Source organism: Esox lucius, chromosome 3 (assembly GCF_011004845.1).
Source record: "Esox lucius isolate fEsoLuc1 chromosome 3, fEsoLuc1.pri, whole genome shotgun sequence".
Taxonomy (NCBI): domain Eukaryota; kingdom Metazoa; phylum Chordata; class Actinopteri; order Esociformes; family Esocidae; genus Esox; species Esox lucius.
In genome coordinates, this window is record NC_047571.1 from 8,825,736 (window position 1) to 8,845,313 (window position 19,578).

The 19,578-nt window shown below is 40.6% G+C and overlaps 1 protein-coding gene across 1 annotated transcript; it reads left to right on the top strand.

Annotated features, from left to right (window-relative positions):
• Nucleotides 1-9,672: 9,672 nt before the first annotated feature.
• On the top strand, nucleotides 9,673-19,134 carry LOC114830287 (G2/M phase-specific E3 ubiquitin-protein ligase). The gene is made up of 14 exons (XM_034288751.1): nucleotides 9,673-9,944; nucleotides 10,076-10,201; nucleotides 10,304-10,619; nucleotides 10,704-10,783; nucleotides 11,044-11,096; nucleotides 13,398-13,437; nucleotides 13,516-13,583; nucleotides 13,697-13,786; nucleotides 14,809-15,122; nucleotides 15,253-15,264; nucleotides 16,970-17,136; nucleotides 17,368-17,540; nucleotides 18,564-18,775; nucleotides 18,855-19,134. Exons 1-14 carry the CDS (start codon nucleotides 9,783-9,785, stop codon nucleotides 19,088-19,090), a joined length of 2,049 nt encoding a protein of 682 aa, XP_034144642.1. The 5' UTR covers nucleotides 9,673-9,782; the 3' UTR covers nucleotides 19,091-19,134.
• Nucleotides 19,135-19,578: the final 444 nt, after the last annotated feature.

Consider the following 19,578-nt stretch of genomic DNA (forward strand, 5'->3'; position numbering starts at 1 on the left):
GGAGGCAGGTGTTGTGGCTCCAGTTGCGGTATGTGTCACTTTGATTGAAAACGGGGAACAGAAGAAACGTTGTCAGACGTACAGGCTGGGGTCATACACAGAAGGCACCGATACACATTGAGTACAAGAGGGCTAGGCAGGTCTCCTGGTCAAAGGCAGGCAGAAAGTGAAAACACTGTAATCCAACAGACAGGCACAAGTACAGATAGGGACTAGACTGGGAATCAGAGTCAAAAGGTAGATCAGGCAGAAGTGGGTCAGAATACAAAATCCAAAGCTGTAGCAAATCCGAAAGATGGCTTAGTAATGATGCAGCTAACTAACAAGCAATACCTCACAGTCAGAAGGCTGGGAGTGGAAGAACTAAAAACTGGGAGAAAACAAATGAAACAGGTAAGCGACACAGGTGATCAGTATTCTGGTGATTGTGAGGCGGGAAGAGTGATGCGTTCAGGTGGAGTGGAAGGTTGTGGTCTGGGAGGTGCGCCGGTTCCCGGTGAGGAATGTTGGGAACAGGGCGCAGACCTTACACAAACTTTTGTTTCATCACTTAATTTGTGTGTTCCCATTGAGACTTCTGTCTATCCTCTTGAGAAGTAATCCTTTGTAATGTTACGTTTTTAGCTGACAGCCTACAGCAGAGTCAAATACATCTAACCCGACCTGAACAAGGCCACACCACAGAGTTCATTCTGTGGAAATAAGAACTTGGACATCATCACAGCATATGAGGGGGCAAGAAACATATTTGAAGTCATAACCAAACAGAGATGTGAGCAAGGACTCATTGCATGTTTTCAAAAAGACAGCCCTGGCCAACTCTGTCGATGTGGTCCCAATCAAGCAAAGAATTTCTGTGAAACAGAACTATAGGCCTAACGAACCCACAGTCACTGGAAGACCACTACAGGGTAAATGTATTTTATCCCTTTATAGACCACACCTCTTTTCTCTTGCTCTGTTTAAACTTAGGAGAACATGAGGTCTTGGCCCCAACTCCTGAGTACCAGGCTCAAAGACCTGTTACTGCCCCTGTCCAAAGTCCTCCTGGTTGTGTTGCAGATCAAGACGATGCCTGACGATTCCAGCTGCAACTCTGCTGACCAAACCCCCTGGCCCTGTCCTGGTCCATCTGGTCATGACCTGGATAAGGTTTTATAGACTCTGGACACAGCCCACATTTATTTTTAATTACAACTTGTACTCTAAAAATGTCCATCAGGCACAGCCAGAAGAGGACTGGTCATCCCTCCGAGCCTGGTTCCTCTCCATGTTCTTTCCTAAATTTCAAGCACTGTTAGGGAGTTTTTCCTAACCACTGTGCTTCAACACTGTTGTTGCTTACTCTTTGGGGTTTCAGGCTGGGTGTTTTGTAAAAGCACTTTGTGACAACTGCTGCTGTAATAAGGGCTTTATAAATACATTTGATAGATTCATTGATTTTGATTAAACCAAAGTCAGGAGAGAATCTTTCTTTATTTGCAAGATGTTGATCTTCTATAGTTCTTACATGTTCTCCAATGATTATAAAGTTAACACAGTCTTTTATGGCAGAACACATAGGAGGCAGTCAGTGGTCATAGCCAACGATTACACAGTCTATTATAAGAAAGATGTATTCTGCACAAAACCTTGGTGTAACGCTTCTAGTTGTGGTGAAGTGTTGGCAAGGAAACCAGACGCAGGCAGTTATCTTGTTCGTGGGTTTAATGAAAACAAACAACCAAACACGAACGGAAAACGATACTGAATGAAAGGACTGAATGAAAATAAAGACTTAACAACTTAACAACTAACATTCAAACAGCAGCTCAAACAACACTCACCAGAATACAAACAGACGCAACAGCAACAATGATCCACAATGTGGGGAGCAGAGGGGAAACATTTAAACACATACAAATGATACAAATTGGGACCTGGTGTGAAGGATTGAAAACATGTGACAGTCCGGGATGTGTTCGTGTGATATGGGAACTTGAGAATATATGGCACGGTGGCGCTGCTGCTCACCGCACTATGACACTTGGTAAGGTATGTTCCAACCTATGTTCCAAGTGTCTATCCAGAGAGTCCTCGTTGGGTCACATATGGTCATTCCTAGCAGGTGGTATGGACAGGGTGTGTGGGACCCATCAGGAATGGGGCGTCACATGTCCTACCTTGTGTCCTTCATACAGTTGTCAGTCAGTACTATCATACATTGTGTCAAGTTTAATTCAATTACTTTTCATGCCCATAATCTCACAGTCCTCCCTTTACACATGTAACAAATAATCATTACATGTTGATAAAAGTAGCAATATAAAAGTACAATCCAATTCCTAATGACCTGAAAAGCTCCAAACACTTCTGTTAAAAAAAACTAAGAAAAATAATAAAAGGGAAAATCTGGCCTATGAGGCTTTATTATGCGTTAACACTAGGAGCGCCAAATGTCTAGTGTAGAACCCCCTATTATCAGTATAGCCAAAAGCAGTTTTGAATTATATTTTCTTGTACCGAGTAATCATTTTATCAAGTTGTCAATGTCTAGCGATTATTAGTGACATACAAATGTTAGGTAGCATGTCATTAATTATAATGTCGGAAGTTTCATTGGAAATATTAATTTTTTCCGATAGTTGGTTAGCAACGTAGCTAAAAAATACGACCCACGTATTATCAGCCAATGTCCCCTATTATCGGCCACCTTACAATTTTGTTCAATAACATTACATTTACTTTTTATTTCCGTTACTTCCCTGAAGTTTTTACTTGAAAGCTAACTACATTGCGGACATGTAGTTGGGAAAATCGATAGTTGGGAGGAATCTAACATTCATTCAGTAAAAAGTCGTAAACTGAATATCTAACAAAAACAAATGTGAAAATGATTAAAACATCCACAAAAATCGCTACTTTCATGCATATGTCATGCAACGACATCAAGAGTGTTCCAGCAATTAACAATGTTGGAAGACTTTAGGTTTCCACCCTTACTACAAATATGTTTAAAACCCATACATTTCGACAGAAAAGCAACAGTTAGCTTGCACTTAACGAGTGATTAACCCAAAACTGAACGTATTCATATTGGAGAAATTACCACAGGTGAGAACAGGCAGAACACTCTAATGTAATAAACTACTTTGATTTAAGGGGAATGGTTGGTCAACCCAGGGGGTCTGCCCCCCTTCCTTGAGCCAAGGAAAGTTTCCACACAAAAACGTGACATTGTCTACAGACCGTCTGTATTAAGAGACTCCATGCGCCCAACTTAGCCGATATCCCACGTTAAGTGAAAGTTCAGAGTTATTGCTCTACCCACCTAATGTCGTTGCTGTTTGCAAAAAAATCGCTTATCTTATCAACACAGCAACAGTAGGGGGGAAAACGCTCAAGAAAAGACCAAGTTAACAGAGAACAGATGCTTGAAGTCACTAAAATCAAGGAACAATCAGTAAGTAATCCCCAGGATACTCCAGCCTAGATCTTTAAATACAGTCACATCAATCTACCCCATTTGTTAGTTTACCAGGCTAGAATTTAAATGCCAGTAACGAGCATCAGGCGTAGGTTCGAAAACACAAGTATTATCCCAGTTATCATTGTAAATACAAACAAAGTGAAACTACATTAATTAATCAAACCCAATTCAACATTTAAAATAAGACGTCTAGTTTTACGTGCTTCCGCTATTTGGGAAATAAACAGGCTTTGGCTATTTTGCCCTCTGTTGCAGGCCATGATTATATTGGATGCAAATCCAGTCGACATGGGAAACAGAGTTTTCCTCAACGTTAAAGACTAATGCCATGTTCTGCCTCTTACTCCATACAAGGAGAGAGAAACACAACATTTTAACCCCTCATAACGAAACCACAAGATCATATTTCACCAAATTAGAGAAGCATCATTATACCTATGTCCAATCTATCCCTCTAATTAAATTTAGGACATTATTCTCATATACAATCCTAAGTTAGCAGGCGTACACCTCCACGTGTGCCAGCCACCAGTTCAACACTAGAAGGCAAATTTCAGTTTCGCGGATTCTGCACTCAGGCAAAACCCGAAAAAGTGGGCCCCGCAAATGCGTTCACCCAAGTGTACAGCAAACAAAGCAAAACTTCCAAGTTAACAACAACCTCGGTAAACAAGATCAAATATTCCACCAAAGAATACACAATGCAGCGAATAGGAACCCTCGTGCACAGGGAATACCAAAATAGACAAATGCATTTACTAGGTAGACCATAACCAGATATTCTCATAACTTTTCTCAGTCTACTCCAGTTTTAAATTTTAGGAGGAGATGAGGTCCTGGTCCACACCTGCGGATTACCTGGTTTGGGGGCCCGTTGCTGTCCCTGTCCTTGTCCACCTGGTCATACTTCTGACCTAGTCTAAAATCAAATAGACTCTGGATTAAGCCCAGAGAAATGTATTTATTATTCCAATTGGACTCTTAATATCTCACCCGGCACAGCCAGAAGAGGACTGGCCACCCCTCTGAGCCTGGGTCCTCTCTAGGTTTCTTCCTAAAATTCGACCTTCTTAGGGAGTTTTTCCTAGCCACTGAAATTCAACACTACTGTTGTTTGCTCCTTGGGGTTTAAGGCCGGGTGTCTCTGTAAAGCACTTTGTGACAACTGCTGTTGTAAAAAGGGCTTTATAAATAAATGTGATTGATTGATTGAGATATTGACTTACAAATGCCCGGGACTCGGGCCACAATCTCATGCAGAACAAGCACAATCGGCGCGCGCGCATATACAACTTTATTAGTACAACTACTAATTTAAACCACAAGCTGACCAACAACTTTGGCATTTTACAGGAGCAATCCCTACTGTATCCTAAAGTCTCTTAAATTGATGGACATAGAGCTTGACAAAAAAATCTGCGAGGTCCTCCGAGCACAGCATTTGGTTATACCCCACCACATAGATGCGCAACAGATAAAGCCCCTAAGCCATCAGTGCCCTTACTACGTGGCTGGAAATCAACCTGAGGCCTGCTCACTGCTAGCCCACAGGACCGAATCTCGCAATAGGTTAACTGCATGGGAATTGTTGTCAGGACATGGAACAAAATGAAATTTTGCTAACTACAGTTGCTATAACTGAAATATCCTAAAAATAACTTCTAGTTACCATACTTTCTCAAATCCACCCATCGTGACATACCGAAACCAAGCACCTAGTTTACTAAAGCATATGAAAGCTGTAACTCCTGTATCCTCCAAATCTGTTAGAGAAAAACCAGGATTGTGTTAAGGAATAATCTCACCGGTTGATGCTCCCTGGACCGTCTCCTCTGACCGTTAGCACCCCTCCCTGGATCACCCGCGGCAAACCGTCTCTATTCTTGCGGGAACACAACATCTAAACAGCCGTTGTCTTGATTCCCACTGGTATCTTCCCAAATCCAATGTCCAGTCAAATGTCTAGTGGTAGCTTAAATTTGAAATCTAGTCTCTTCCTCAACCCCGGGTCTGTAGTCTTCTTTGGTCTCAGTCGCTGCAAACACTGGAGATTACAGATCTAGTGGGTACTACTCCTCACTTTTGGACCTTTTCTTGATCCGCGTAGACTCCCTCAACACTTCCAAACTGGAGCAAACACCACCACGGTCACAACGAAAAGGTCCATAGCGCGAAACCAATCGGGGGCTATCTCGGCCACAAGCGGGGTTGGCTATGTCGATTGTAGGGAAATGTTCTCCATTGATGCAGTGTTGCCGGGTGGGGTGGGACGATGCTAACCTCCAAGGAGTCCCAGCGATCGGCCCGGGCAGAACACCGCGGGAGGATGGGGGCGGTCAGAGGGACGATCCATCCAACCTGAGCAAGAGGAACTACAACACAAAGATCAATAAACCCCACACAAACTTTCCCAAAGCTTCCATCAGTCACCACTGTCTACATATCGTAGCCTACGCCTTCCAAACAACCTTATACTATACCTTCTGTAACTTCCATACGACACCTCGGCCATATTCCTCCAATCAGCCCGGTAGACCGCGCATCCGTCACCGAACCAAAATGCCAGTCACCGGAAAACCTAATAACTCTCAAAGATACATTCGTTCACATGCCCAGACAACAGAAACATCGCCGCCAAATACATACCACAACGCTTACCCATCATCAAATGAAGCAAAAAACATGCGCGGCGAAACAAACCTTATTTTATTAATAAATCTCATGACATGTGAGAGCGCCACTCATGCCAGAACCACTTAAACTTAATGTGCCCTAACACATATACCTGTGCCCTAACGCATAGAAGTGCCCTAGCACTTTCATCTCAATTAACGTGCTCAAACATCGTTAATAGACCCATCGGCCTGTAAGTGAGACGTTCAAGGCCCTAGCCTTGTCTGCAGATTTTAAATGTGCCCTAACACATATACATGCGCCCTAACGCAAAAAGGTGCCCTTATCTCCCGAGTTCGAAATTTAAGCCCGGGTACCTGTACTGAGGATTTAAGAAAATAATTTAAGCAGGGCGCCCTGACTCTCACCCTTTTCGCAGGCAGTCCACGAGCGGGGGAGGATTTGGGCTCTGGGACCCAGTCAACGGCCGTGCACAGATAACCTGCTAGGATTTGATGAGAGACACCAGGATGTTTATAATGTAAGAATTATTTAATTGGCTGAGGTCCCCAACTACAGTGGGGAGAACAAGTATTTGATACACTGCCGATTCTGCAGGTTTTCCCATTTACAAAGCATACTGTGAGTGATGGAAACTAAACCAAAAATCCAGAAAATCAGACACTCAGTGGAGGGAATTAAAGAATTTTATTGAGGAGAGAAGAAAGGAGATAAGTGACTGAGAATTTTCAGTGCAACTTCCCTTTGGGGTGGAGCTAGTAGGCAAAGTGAACAGGAATTATAAACTTAATACCATACAGATAAAGGTGTTTGGACTATTCAGCTAAATTTGTTGAGTCAGTCAGTCTGCCTTCTAACTGCCAACTATGTTGTTCATCTATTCAACCGTTTTTTTGTCAGTTATAGGTAAGTTGATAATTCTTCCAAAGTTTTGTCCTTTTTATATTGTTCTTAATATACACCAAAACATTAATTCAAATGAAAAGAATGTACTCAATGTTACTTTCTATTTTTTTTGCAGGAGGCAGTTATGAGCAGACTATTGAACCAAACCAATATGAAGTGTATGTAGATGAGGGTAGTAATGTTCACCTTTCCTGCAACTACACCTCAGCAGACTATTTATTTTGGTATAAACAGTCTCCAGGATCAGCTCCCCAATACCTTATGCTCATCCTGGGCCCTGAGAATGTGGTGAGGGACGATTCTCTTGACTCCCGCTTCTCTGGTAATCAGAACAAAGAGAAGACCCGTGTGGATCTGTATATTTCCTCTGCTGAAGTGACAGACTCTGCTCTGTACTACTGTGCTCTGAGGCCCACAGTGACAGGAAACCCAGAAACACTGTACAAAAACCTCCAGTCACTTGAAAGACTAAATGTACTCTAGTTCCTTCTGTCATTTGACAATAGTGCCATCAAGTGAAATAAACACCAAAAGTCACCAATTATACTGAGATAGGAGGAGGAGCCTGGTGTTACACATAACAGGCATTAGGTGGAACTGATTCAGCCAAAGAGTGAAAGTTCCTAGGAAAGACCTAAAGAAGTTTACTGTCTCTGTGAAACAACATGGTTCTAATACTGCTCTAGTCTGTTAGTTTTTTATGTGCACTTATTGGTAAGAATGAATTCTTCATGAATATGTACATACATAATGCATAATCTTACTATCAGTATCACATGGTAATAGACTTGCAACTTACACATTGAAACACCAAGTGTGTTTATACTGTACATTGTCTAAATGTACTCATGAATTATTGTTTTTCTATATTTCAGGTACACGTGTAGAACAGTCATGACTGCAGACAGAGAAGTAGTGGATGTAATGGAGAGTAATATCGTTAAACTGTCCTGTAGCTCTAAGCTCAAACTGAGTCTAATTGGTACTTGTTACATAATTAATTAACATATCATCAATCCCCCTTGCTTTCACTTCATGAAGTCAATGGAAAAGTGACCATGAGAGAAAAGAAAATCAATGCGATTGCGACCAAGAACGGCACCATCCTGGATTCACAATGGCCATAATTTCAGGACCGACATGAAACATTTTAAATTGGTATCAGGGATGGATCTAGAATCCATTCGAGAAGGTATTGCATACTACATTCCTCCCCCCCCCAAAAAAATATCAAAGTGAACATGTAGGGAAAAAAAGGCAATCAGAAACATCAAATGTGCAACACGGACACTCGTGAAGGAATTATAAACCATATAACCAATTGACAAATTTATTGTAAAGCTAAACAGTTCTCAATTTTAATTACACTTCAGTACCTTTCCTCAGGTCAATGAGATTGGCTATCATGTATTTATAAACTCCTGTTATCTGGTGGCACATACCAAACTTCATAATCAGATTGTCCTCTAGGGGAACGGCTGTTTAACAACATTTTAAGGGAGAAAATAGTCCAGCCTATGTTGCAACTACCAGGGCGATTGTATTAGCACAGGGGTTCTCAACCTTTTGCAAGCTGGGCCCCCCCAAAGCTGGTTCATTGAAATTGGGGGCCCCCTTCCCGGCGCCACCCCCACTACACCACCTTGCATAGTTAGATAGATAGATAAATAGCCCCCTAGGCTATTATTTTTAAGCCCACACATTATTATTATTATCATCAGTAGCGGTAGGTAGGCCTATTATCATTACTAGGCTATTGTTATAATTGGCACTAGCACCAGACTTCTAATGTGAGCTTGCAGGCATTATTATTATTATTATTATTATTATGAGTAGTAGTAGGCCTATTATCATTACTAGGCTATTGCTATATAATTATGAGGTTACATGCTTTATTGTTGGTATTATTATTATTATTATCATCATCATCAGTAGGCCTATTATCATTACTAGCCTATTGCTATAATTGGGAATTGGCACCAGACCTCTGATATGAATGTATGCTCTATTATTGTTATTATTACTAGGCCTAATAGTAGGCATATCATCTGCATTTTTTACAGAAGCTTGAAGGTAGGCGATGTTAATGTGAGACCTGAGCCTGCTTTGCCTTGCAAAGATCCTCAATTCTTGGCGCAATGTCTGATAAACATAGCCTCAAATCATCCTCGATTTGTGCCGATTGCGGTATTTCGTTTTGAGTGCAGTCATTTTTGAGAATCCTGACTCACACAAATATGTTGACTCGAAAGGGAGGAAAATCTTCGAGGCGACGTCACAGAGTTGAGGGTATTCCTGCATTAATGCTGCCCAGAATAACAAAATTGGGCAGGAGGTAAAGAGTTCCTTCAGCCTACTGTTATTCTTCAGCTCAATAAGCTGTTCCTGCATATCAATTGACGTACTACGGTGGCCGAGAAGTGCAAAGCAACATTACAAGAATGAAACACTTTTACAAAGCCCGACACAAAATTACATTTTGGAAAACATTTTTACCTACCATAAAACACAAATCCATGGGCTAAACACTTTTACCAAGGACAAAACAAATTGACATTTTAGAAAACAAAATAACATTTTAGAAACCAAAATAACAAGACGCAAAACACTTTTACCAGTCCCGAAACAAATTTACAAATTATAGATTATTCACGGAAAGGGAATGTACCACATACCGGAAGTGACTAGGTGAAAGCGGGTGATAGGTGTTGTTGGTGAGCGCGGTCAATTCGTGTTGTCGTATGAAGTTTAATGAAGTTTTTGGTGACTGAACATGGACTCCGGCCGAGGAATGTTTTGCCCGTTTTGTGGCAAACACATGACCAGCTTAACGCGGTTCTGCTTTGCGTGTGGTCGTTGTTTGGAGTTTTTAAAGGACGTGGACCAGACTGAAACATTGGAGAAACCGGGGACTTCTCGACAGCCTGACACAGTGGTAAGCAAAGTAACTTGTTAAGTGTAGCAAAACGCTACCTACCTGAGGACATGTGAATAAAAGTCAGTAGTAATGCTAATGATTTTTCGAGAGGCTTCTAACTTTTTATTTTGAAACTCTGTCCATTTCAGCAGAACAACCCATGCCCATCATACAAACAGTTCATGGAGTACAGAAGCTCGAAGTCACAAGAACGACAGTCTTTTAACTATGGGCCAAAAGGAAAATATAAGCCTAAAGAAAGAAAACACGTCCAGGTAAGTACTGACCGTCCCATACAATTTTGCAATGTTTTTTATGTATTTGTGTGTGTGTATATTTATTTAACCTTTACATTAATTATATCTTTATTTTACTAGATAAACGTAGGATTGATGGGGCCACATGGAACTGATGGAACTGATTTAAAACCTCTAAGAGGGAAAACACTCCCGTTATTTACAGACCCAGAGATAGCAGCACCTGATCTACTCAAACAAGCTGTCCAGAAATTGAGAACATTTAACAAGGACATGCCCGAAGGACCTTATGTCCTTTTGTATCCAGACTGCTCAGAGGTGGTCCATGTGCCTGGGTCAGAAAGTTCATTTAAATTGGCAGAATATAAAAAGGAAATAGGAAAGGCATATTCCAGGATAACTTTTTTCATTTGCCTTGAAAAACACTATAAAAGAGGTTAGTGGATCTCATAATTCAATATGTTTACATATGTTTAGATACTCTGCTGGATTTAATGGTGGTTTGATTTATTTTTTTCAGAGTACGACACCTCCGATTCTGATTCTGAAATTGTCATCACAACAAGGAGCAGAGCTGAATTAAATCGAGCTGACACTTTGGTACATCAGTTATTTCACTTTTTTTAAACTTTTATGTATGTTTGTATTTATTTGTTTTCATATAATTTATTAGATGTTCATTGGATTTTAAGGATAACATCAATGTCCTGGTCAATATCTTAGTGAAAAAAGGCTTGTTTTGATTATTTTGCAGTTACTTTTATACAGTAACACAGACAAACATTAATCATTGATATATACTGTATGTGGTAATGGAAAAATAACGAAAGCTGTTGATCATTTTATCTGTTTCCTCTCAGGTTTTTGAACCACAAAATCAAAGTACTCCCAAATACAAACTGGAAGATGAAAGGTAGGTGTTGCACACTTGGACACAAAGGAACTTTCAGGCGTGCATGGCTTGAAATTATTTCTTTACTTCTTGACTGGAAATGATAATAATAATACATATTTTATTGGGCTACAGTGCTTTCACCACCAGGTAAATTGCAATTTTATTTTCATTTAACTCACAAAACTGATAAAACAACTAGCAGATATTTCACTACTTATTCACATACACATTATACATACATTTATATTGCTGCACATAAGCTCAACGTTGCTACATGCTATCGGCTGTTTCTGTAACTGCCTGGGGTGCCCCCTCGCTCCCTACCTAAAGGACCCACAGCTGCCTGTGTGAGCTGTACTTAACATCACAGAATAAACCTACTGAAATACAGTTGCTCTTGCAGGTGAATAAACACAAATTAACCAAACCAATAAAAAATGTGAGAATTAAGTGGGGGGTATCCATTGTCCCACAGCAGTGTCGATCCTATATAGGTACTATAGGCCTTTATTGAAGTGGCAAGGTCATCCAGAACCAACTAAAAGAACTCTGACACGTTTCTGCATCTAGTCTTTATCAGGGAGTTAAATATATGTAATGAGAGACAATGTGTTTTTTTTCCAAGTGGTAATCAACCAATATGCAGGGGTGATAGTAGAAAAAAATCCTGAGCCTGAACTTTTTTTCCCTGGGAGGTAAGCGGGCCTCTAAGCCAAGATATATGCCCTGATCAACATAACTGTCAAGCGGGATCCAGGGGTGTGCTCCCCTGGAAGAACATTTTGATAAATAGTGCCTTAAATTATTATTAAATATTATAGATTCTGGTGACTTTTGTGGATATAAATGGACATCATTCAGACATGAGATGAACAAACCCAATACAAGCCTATATTACAGTAGCATCTTTTTGTAGAGCACCAGAGCTCCTGGGACCCTGGGCCTGTTCATTAATCCATCCCTGCTTTTACTTATCTTACTTATTTATACAGTCACTTACCTGCATACTTATTGCTTGTATAGCATACTGAGACTACAAATACTACAGCCATATTAAGAAAGGTCAGTGGGTGGCAATTATAATACTCAAAAGTAAACTATTGATTAGTAACCCAACCACTGACTTAAGGGCATGAACAAGGAGATATAAAATTTTCTGAAAAATGCACCATTTATTTTAAATATATTTTTTAAACAGTTACAGTGCAACAAAACCGTTTGTAATACAACACTCAATTTGTTTATTCAAAACCATTTGCTATTAAGAACACAATAATTGGCAATAATTTAAAGTGCTTCAAGAACTGAAAAACAGTGAGAAATAAATAAAAATAAGCAAATACAGTTTACTACAGAAAAGATTTTCCCCTTTTCCTTTTTGAACAGGTTTTTTGGTTAGCAGAACCTTTCCTTTTCAAAGTGTTAGGTGACAGTGCAGATGATGCTTTGGATTGGCCTTGAAAGAGTGGGAAGAAACTTTCTGACAGAAAGTGACGAGTGGACGAGCGATTGTAAACGACAGATCAAACTCGGCAATGAAGGAGCACAAGCGAATTTTTAAATCAGCCACGCGATCGGTCATCGAGGCTCGGATATCTGCTGTGGCTGTTGCCCCCGGCAAACGTGAGGTGTGTTGAATTGCTCGGACAGCTGCTTGATGACTAGGGTCTAACTCGTGCCGTGGCAGCACTTTTTTCCCGCTAGTACCATATAATATTTTCCTTGCGCACAAAGTGCAGAAACATGCTCCTGCTTGCCGGAGTTTTTGACACCAGCTTCCAAAGGGCTTTTCGTCTCTACCCACCTCCTCTATCCAAGACCAGCGCCATTTATTCTTTATGCCTTTATCGACGAGTTTGGTGTCTTCCCCTGGCTTCATAAAGTTGCGCTCCATGACTTTTCGCGTTTCGAGCTGCCAGTGTGGGAAACAAAACAAATTCGCACGTGGAGTGACAGCTGAATCAATCTGATTGGCCAAAACCCAAGACCAGCCCCTACCCTATTACCGATTGGCTGAAGTAGGTTTACTGGTGTGGTTTAGTGAAAGCGCCACTCAGATCTTGGGAATTGTCAGATCACGCGAACGCGAAACTGATTTTTTTTTTCGCAGACACATCTGTACGCCGGAAATCCGGCGTGGCGCCGGAGCGCTATCAGCCATGAATATGAAACTTGGCTGTATACATAATGTTTACATGATTTGATTACTGTAGGCCTGAAGGACACCTGCTGGTTTTAAGATGTCTACATCATGTCTACAAAAGTACCTTATAGCTTTTATCATGGAGCTAATCATTTTTATGTTTTATCATGTTTCAGAGATGCACCAGGACAATCATCAACAATTCAGCCAGGACAGGTAATGAAGCAGATAGTGAAAGAATGACATTTCTTGCTTTCGGTTTTGTTGTTTCAGATATTTTAATCTGTTTTTCAGATAGTAATATCTGATGCTGAGGATCTGGATGCACCTGAAACAAATCCAGAAAAAACGTCTTTCTACAGGTAAGTAAAAAAATAAATAAGATAACGACAATTTTAATTTATTAACTGATTACATGGGGAAGACATTTTTGTTTGTAATATGTTTTAACATGGAAATGGTAATTTCCCAACAGTAAATACACAGACCTGTATTCACCAAATGTTGAGCAAGAGGACGAAGAGCCGGTTGTTGTCAATGTGAAGAATTTCCAACACACGGCAAGGTAATATGTCAGCTTTTGATTATAGCACTCTAGTTTTTTCACTATACAATATCCATCCATCCATCTTCTTCCGCTTATCCGGGGCCGGGTCGCGGGGGCAGCAGTCTAAGCAGGGATGCCCAGACTTCCCTCTCCCCAGACACTTCCTCTAGCTCTTCCGGGGGGACACCGAGGCGTTCCCAGGCCAGCCGGGAGACATAGTCCCTCCAGCGTGTCCTAGGTCTTCCCCGGGGTCTCCTCCCGGTGGGACGGGACCGGAACACCTTCCCAGGAAGGCGTTCCGGAGGCATCCGAAAAAGATGCCCAAGCCACCTCAGCTGACCCCTCTCGATGTGGAGGAGCAGCGGCTCTACTCTGAGCTCCTCCCGGGTGACCGAGCTTCTCACCCTATCTCTAAGGGATCGCCCAGCCACCCTGCGGAGAAAACTCATTTCGGCCGCCTGTATCCGGGATCTTGTCCTTTCGGTCATGACCCAAAGCTCATGACCATAGGTGAGAGTAGGAACGTAGATTGACTGGTAAATCGAGAGCTTCGCCTTGCGGCTCAGCTCTTTCTTCACCACGACAGACCGATACATCGACTGCATTACTGCAGAAGCTGCACCGATCCGTCTGTCAATCTCCCGTTCCATCCTTCCCTCACTCGTGAACAAGACCCCTAGATACTTAAACTCCTCCACTTGAGGCAGGCACTCTCCACCAACCTGAAGTGGGCAAGCCACCCTTTTCCGACTGAGGACCATGGCCTCGGATTTGGAGGTACTGATTTTCATCCCCACCGCTTCACACTCGGCTGCAAACCGTCCCAGTGCATGCTGAAGGTCCTGGTTAGAAGGGGCCAACACGACAACATCATCTGCAAAGAGCAGAGACGAAATCGTGTGGTCCCCAAACCTGACACCCTCCGGCCCCTGGCTGCGCCTAGAAATTCTGTCCATAAAAATTACAAACAGAACCGGTGTCACTATACAATAGTTTTGGTATATCTGGAATAACCACATGAAGTCACTTTGTCATTGCAGAGAGGAAACGGACATTGCATTATCTGACATCGTAGCAAACCTGTCGCTTCCTATTGATCATAAAAAAGTCAGCCGGTTCAACATCTCAAGGGCTAATGTTTGGGATGGGGCAGTCAGAGGTTTCAAGCGTACAACATATTCTGAGACCTGTGACATGCTGGTGAAATTTACTGATGATACTGGTGTTCTGGAAAAGGGAATTGACACTGGTGGTCCAAGACGAGAGTTTTTAACTCTACTAATGAAACACCTAAAAGGCCGGCCCATTTTTGATGGACCAGAAGGACATCGGTTCTTGGTCTACAATGCAAATGGTATGCATATTGGTTAGATGTGTACTATAGACTACTAATGTTTGGTTAATGCTCATTGATATATATCACATGTGATACACATTATACAGTAATCCATTGTTTTTATTTTGCTATATGAATTAATTCACAGCTGTTAGGGAGGATGAATACTACCTGGTAGTGTTGTCAAAAATATCGATATTTTGATAAATATCGATACTGAAATTTCTGAACGGTACCAATACTCATTTCCCGAAGTATCGATACTAGCCGCGCTTTCACTTTCACTTGTCTCCAAAGGCGCGTTGACAACCACCACACGCGCACGCGCACTCGCACTCCCACTCGTCTCATTCGCTCTGGTTAGCAAAGGTGAAGTGAATGGAAAGATGGCGAGTGCAGCGCCCGTGCGACCGGCTTTGGTTGATAAGGAACACAGCAGGAGTGCTATCTGGAAATATTTTGCATATGAGGCAAATGAACATGGAAAGCCGAAGGACACAAGCAAGCCAATATGCAAGAGATGCTACAGAACAGCGCTAACAAAAGGCGCTAACACCACTAATATAGCAAAGCACTTGAGAGACCGACACCCGGATCTGTATAAAGAATTTCTCAAGGTTGGTATTATTATTATACATTACTGACACTCTATCCTCCAATTTGATACTGTTAAGAGCTTTGACACAATCTGTATTGTTAAAAGCACTGTATAAATAAAGGTGACTTGACGACTTCATGTCGATCCAGTGAGCACAGTTTTCGCGTGTGATGCACGCACGTTTGCGTTTAAATCTGTTCATCAAATTAATGTATTAACCAGCTTTTATGACCGATGAGCAATGCATTTGTTACAGTATATTTTAATCTTTGATAACAGTAGGTATTAGGTAATAAAAATATAACGGATCATGTTAGCTCTGGTCCAATGAAAAAATATTAACAAATAGAACTTTGGATTTTAATCAGTACATGTATTAGTGAATGTTAGTTTAAATCAACTTTTAACTTTGATTAAAAAATGTTTTGTAAGTATTTTTCATTGCTTATTCATGTTAACAAATATCTATTACCATTAACCTAAGTTTTTAGATTAGTTCATTCAGTTCATTTTAAAAGTGTGGTCTAAAAAAAAAAAATTTGTATTAAAGTTTGGCATTCTCTTGTAGCACCAGAAAGAAGATGAGACTCGACCTGCAACAAAAACAACACAATCACAACCTACACTACCAGCTGTATTTGAACAGCAAAGTAAGTATGAAGCAAACTCAAATGAAGCCAAGAAGTTGAACAGGGCTGTAGCAGTGTACATCTGCATGGATCAGGTTCCTGTGTATACTGTTGAGAAACCTGGCTTCAAACAACTTCTAGAACATTTGAACAACAGGTATGCCCTTCCTTCATGCAACTTTTTCATGCACACTGAAATCCCAGCCCTATATAACGAAACAAAAGAAATAGTAATGAACCATCTAGGAAGGAAAACCTTTTTTTCATGCACCACTGATCTGTGGACAAGCAGAGCCACTTCCACGTTCATGGCAGTAACTCTGCAATTTGTCCCTGAAACCTGGGACATGCAGAGCTGGTGTTTGGGCTGTGTTGGGCTCAACACTGAGCACACTTCTTGGCATACTTTATTGGTTTTTGAATGTAATGCAATCTGAGAGGCTTTTGAACAAGTGCACTACCTCAGGACATTTTTGTTAATGTAAAATATATGTTCTAGACTTGTTATATTTAGCTTTAAATATAAAAATAACCCCTTAATATTGTGGCAGTTTTTTTCTCTGTGGTATCGAAAATGGTATCGAATATCGATATTTTTCAAGGTATCGTATCGAAGTTAGAAATTCTAGTATCGTGACAACACTACTACCTGGCAGGAAAGATGATTGCTGTGTCAGTTGTGCATGGAGGTCCAGGACCCCATTTCCTGTCGGAAGATCTTGTACATTATCTTGCAGGCCAGCCTTCATTCCATGCAACAAATAATTTAATAACTGATGAAGAAATAGGAAAAGCTTTGCAAGAGGTGAGAATGGCATAAGGCTATGAAAAAAGTATGGCAGGGCAGAATTTTACAAAGTTCTTGCAGTGTTTTGAGAGAATGTTTACTTCTTATATGACGTGAATAACTTATTTCATTAATTTATTAGTTTTTGATAGTGTAAGATGCTACACTATGTCATTAAAAAATAGGCAAAGAGATACAGTGCACACAGTTATTTAGTGGGGTGTTTATGCCCATTTCCATGTCTTTCAGATTGAGAATGCTGCTTCATTGGATGCTCTGCGAGAATGTATGATGAGACACAGCACAATGTTACAGACAGCAGGTTGTCTGAGACATGTGGCTACTGTGGATGAAAAGAAACAAATCGTGTCAGACTACCTCCAATGGTATATTATTGACCGCAACTCATCTGTAATTGACAGGTGAGATGAGATTTTCTACTTTTTTATGTAAGAATTTTTTGTTTGAAATGCCTCATGGTCCCCATCTTTGGTTTTGCAAGGATCTATATCTGTTATCAATTTGTCACTGTGACAGACTTTGTCCCTTAGTGTATTTCATCTGATAAGTGATTTTGCTTCATTCTCTGTCAAACTACAGTGCCTTTATTAAGTCTTCACACCTTATAGATTCAATTTAAAATATATATTAATCAATTTCCTCATCAATATACACACAATACATCATAATGACGAAGCAAAAACAGAAATTAGATCTCAAGTTTCTCCTCCTGACTAACTCTTCCATAGAGGAAAATCAGTCCAGTTACCCCTTAAAGTGATCTGAATCTATTTCTGGCCTCAGTTCTCGTAGAGATCATGACATGGAGAGATGCTTTAGTATCTCTTGTGAGTGTCCCTGAATATATTATATAATATAAAATCTGATATAAAGAGTGTGGGGATGTTCATGGGCGAGGAATCCAGGCTGGAATTATTTCCAAAGGTGTTTAAACTGCGTACTGAGAAAATGGTTCAATAACTTGTGCAAATGTGATATTTCAGTTTAAAATTTATATAAAATTTGCTACAATATCTAAAAACCTGTTTTTGCTTTGTCATTATGATTTATTGTGTGTAGACTGAGGAAAAATATAAATATTACTATTTTAAATTGAATATATAACACAACAAAGTCTTGAAAAAGTGCATGGGGTGTGTAGACTTTCTGAAGGCATCGTATGAGTGCTCAAGCCACCTCAGCCGCCTGTTTCATTTCAGGCTTTTGTTTCTGTGTTATACTTAGTTTGTAACAATTAACATTAAATGTGCAATGCAAAAATAGGGTTTCTTATATCAATTTTCAACAACCACTTTCCACCAAATGTATGTTTGTTAAGGTGGTTAGTAATTGTACAGAAGAGAATATTTAATAGTTTTCTGTAGATCATTTGAATTCAATTAGCTCTACACAGCAGTGAAACAATGTTTGTGTTCACTCTGTAGATTCAGAGATGGTCTTTCAACCCTGGAGTTTTTGACTGCACTACAGCAACACCCTACTTTGCTGGCCCCTGTCCTGTGCCACTCTGAAAGGCGACTCACTGCTTTTGAACTTGAGTGTCTCTTCAAACCTGACCTCAGTCCTTCGGGGAGTCGAAGTCTTAAAGGAAGTCAAACCACGGCCTACTGGGCAGACTATCTCCTTGATTGTGAAGGTTTGTTAGTTCATTTAGTTATTTTTTAGAACTAGTTAAACACATGGCAATGATGTATTTGAATTGTTTTTCTTTGCAGAAAGCCATGCTGCTGTGTCTGTGGAAGATGTTTTGATGTTTGCTACTGGGCTGTCTTCACTTCCCCCATCTGGCTTGGAACCACTGCCACAAATAGAGTTCCTCGATGACTCGGCATTCCCAATATCAAATACATGTTCAAACTCCTTGAGATTACCACTTCTAGACTCTTACACTTTGTTTAAGTCACAAATGGACTTTGGAATTCAAAATAGTCCAGGATTTGGCTGTTTCTAAGCTATATGATGGATGACCCCTAGAGTTAAAGGATTAGTTCACCTCAATGAAAATGTCCTAATAATTTACTCCAATGCCATCCAAGATATCCATGTGTTTCTTTCCTCAGTGGCAGAGAAATTAAGTTTTTTGAGGAAAACATGTCTGGATGTTTCTTCGAATAGTGGACTTCAATGGACTCCAACGTTTTGCAGTCCAAATCAATGCGGTTCCAATGGTCTTTGAAGTGCTTCAACGGGCTGGTGAACGATCCCAGCTGATCTAGCAAAACGAATGGTCATTTTCTAAAAACAATTATAATTCCTATACTTTTTAACTGCAATTGTTCAGATTGAGTATATATATTAATTTTTTTAAGAAAATGACAGATCGGTTCACATAGATAAGACCCTCTTCTTCAGCTGGGGTAGTGCACAGCCCATCAAAGCTCTTCAAAGACCTTTGGAACCGCATTGATTTGGACTGCAAAAAGTTGGAGTCCATTGAAG

Bases quoted from the DNA above. Each gene is read 5' to 3' on its own strand.
- LOC114830287 (XM_034288751.1), top strand. From the start codon at position 9,783: ATGGACTCCGGCCGAGGAATGTTTTGCCCGTTTTGTGGCAAACACATG. The intron at 10,784-11,043 runs GTACATCAGTTA...GTTTCCTCTCAG, and splicing joins TAAATCGAGCTGACACTTTG to GTTTTTGAACCACAAAATCA. The intron at 13,438-13,515 runs GTAATGAAGCAG...TCTGTTTTTCAG, and splicing joins CAACAATTCAGCCAGGACAG to ATAGTAATATCTGATGCTGA.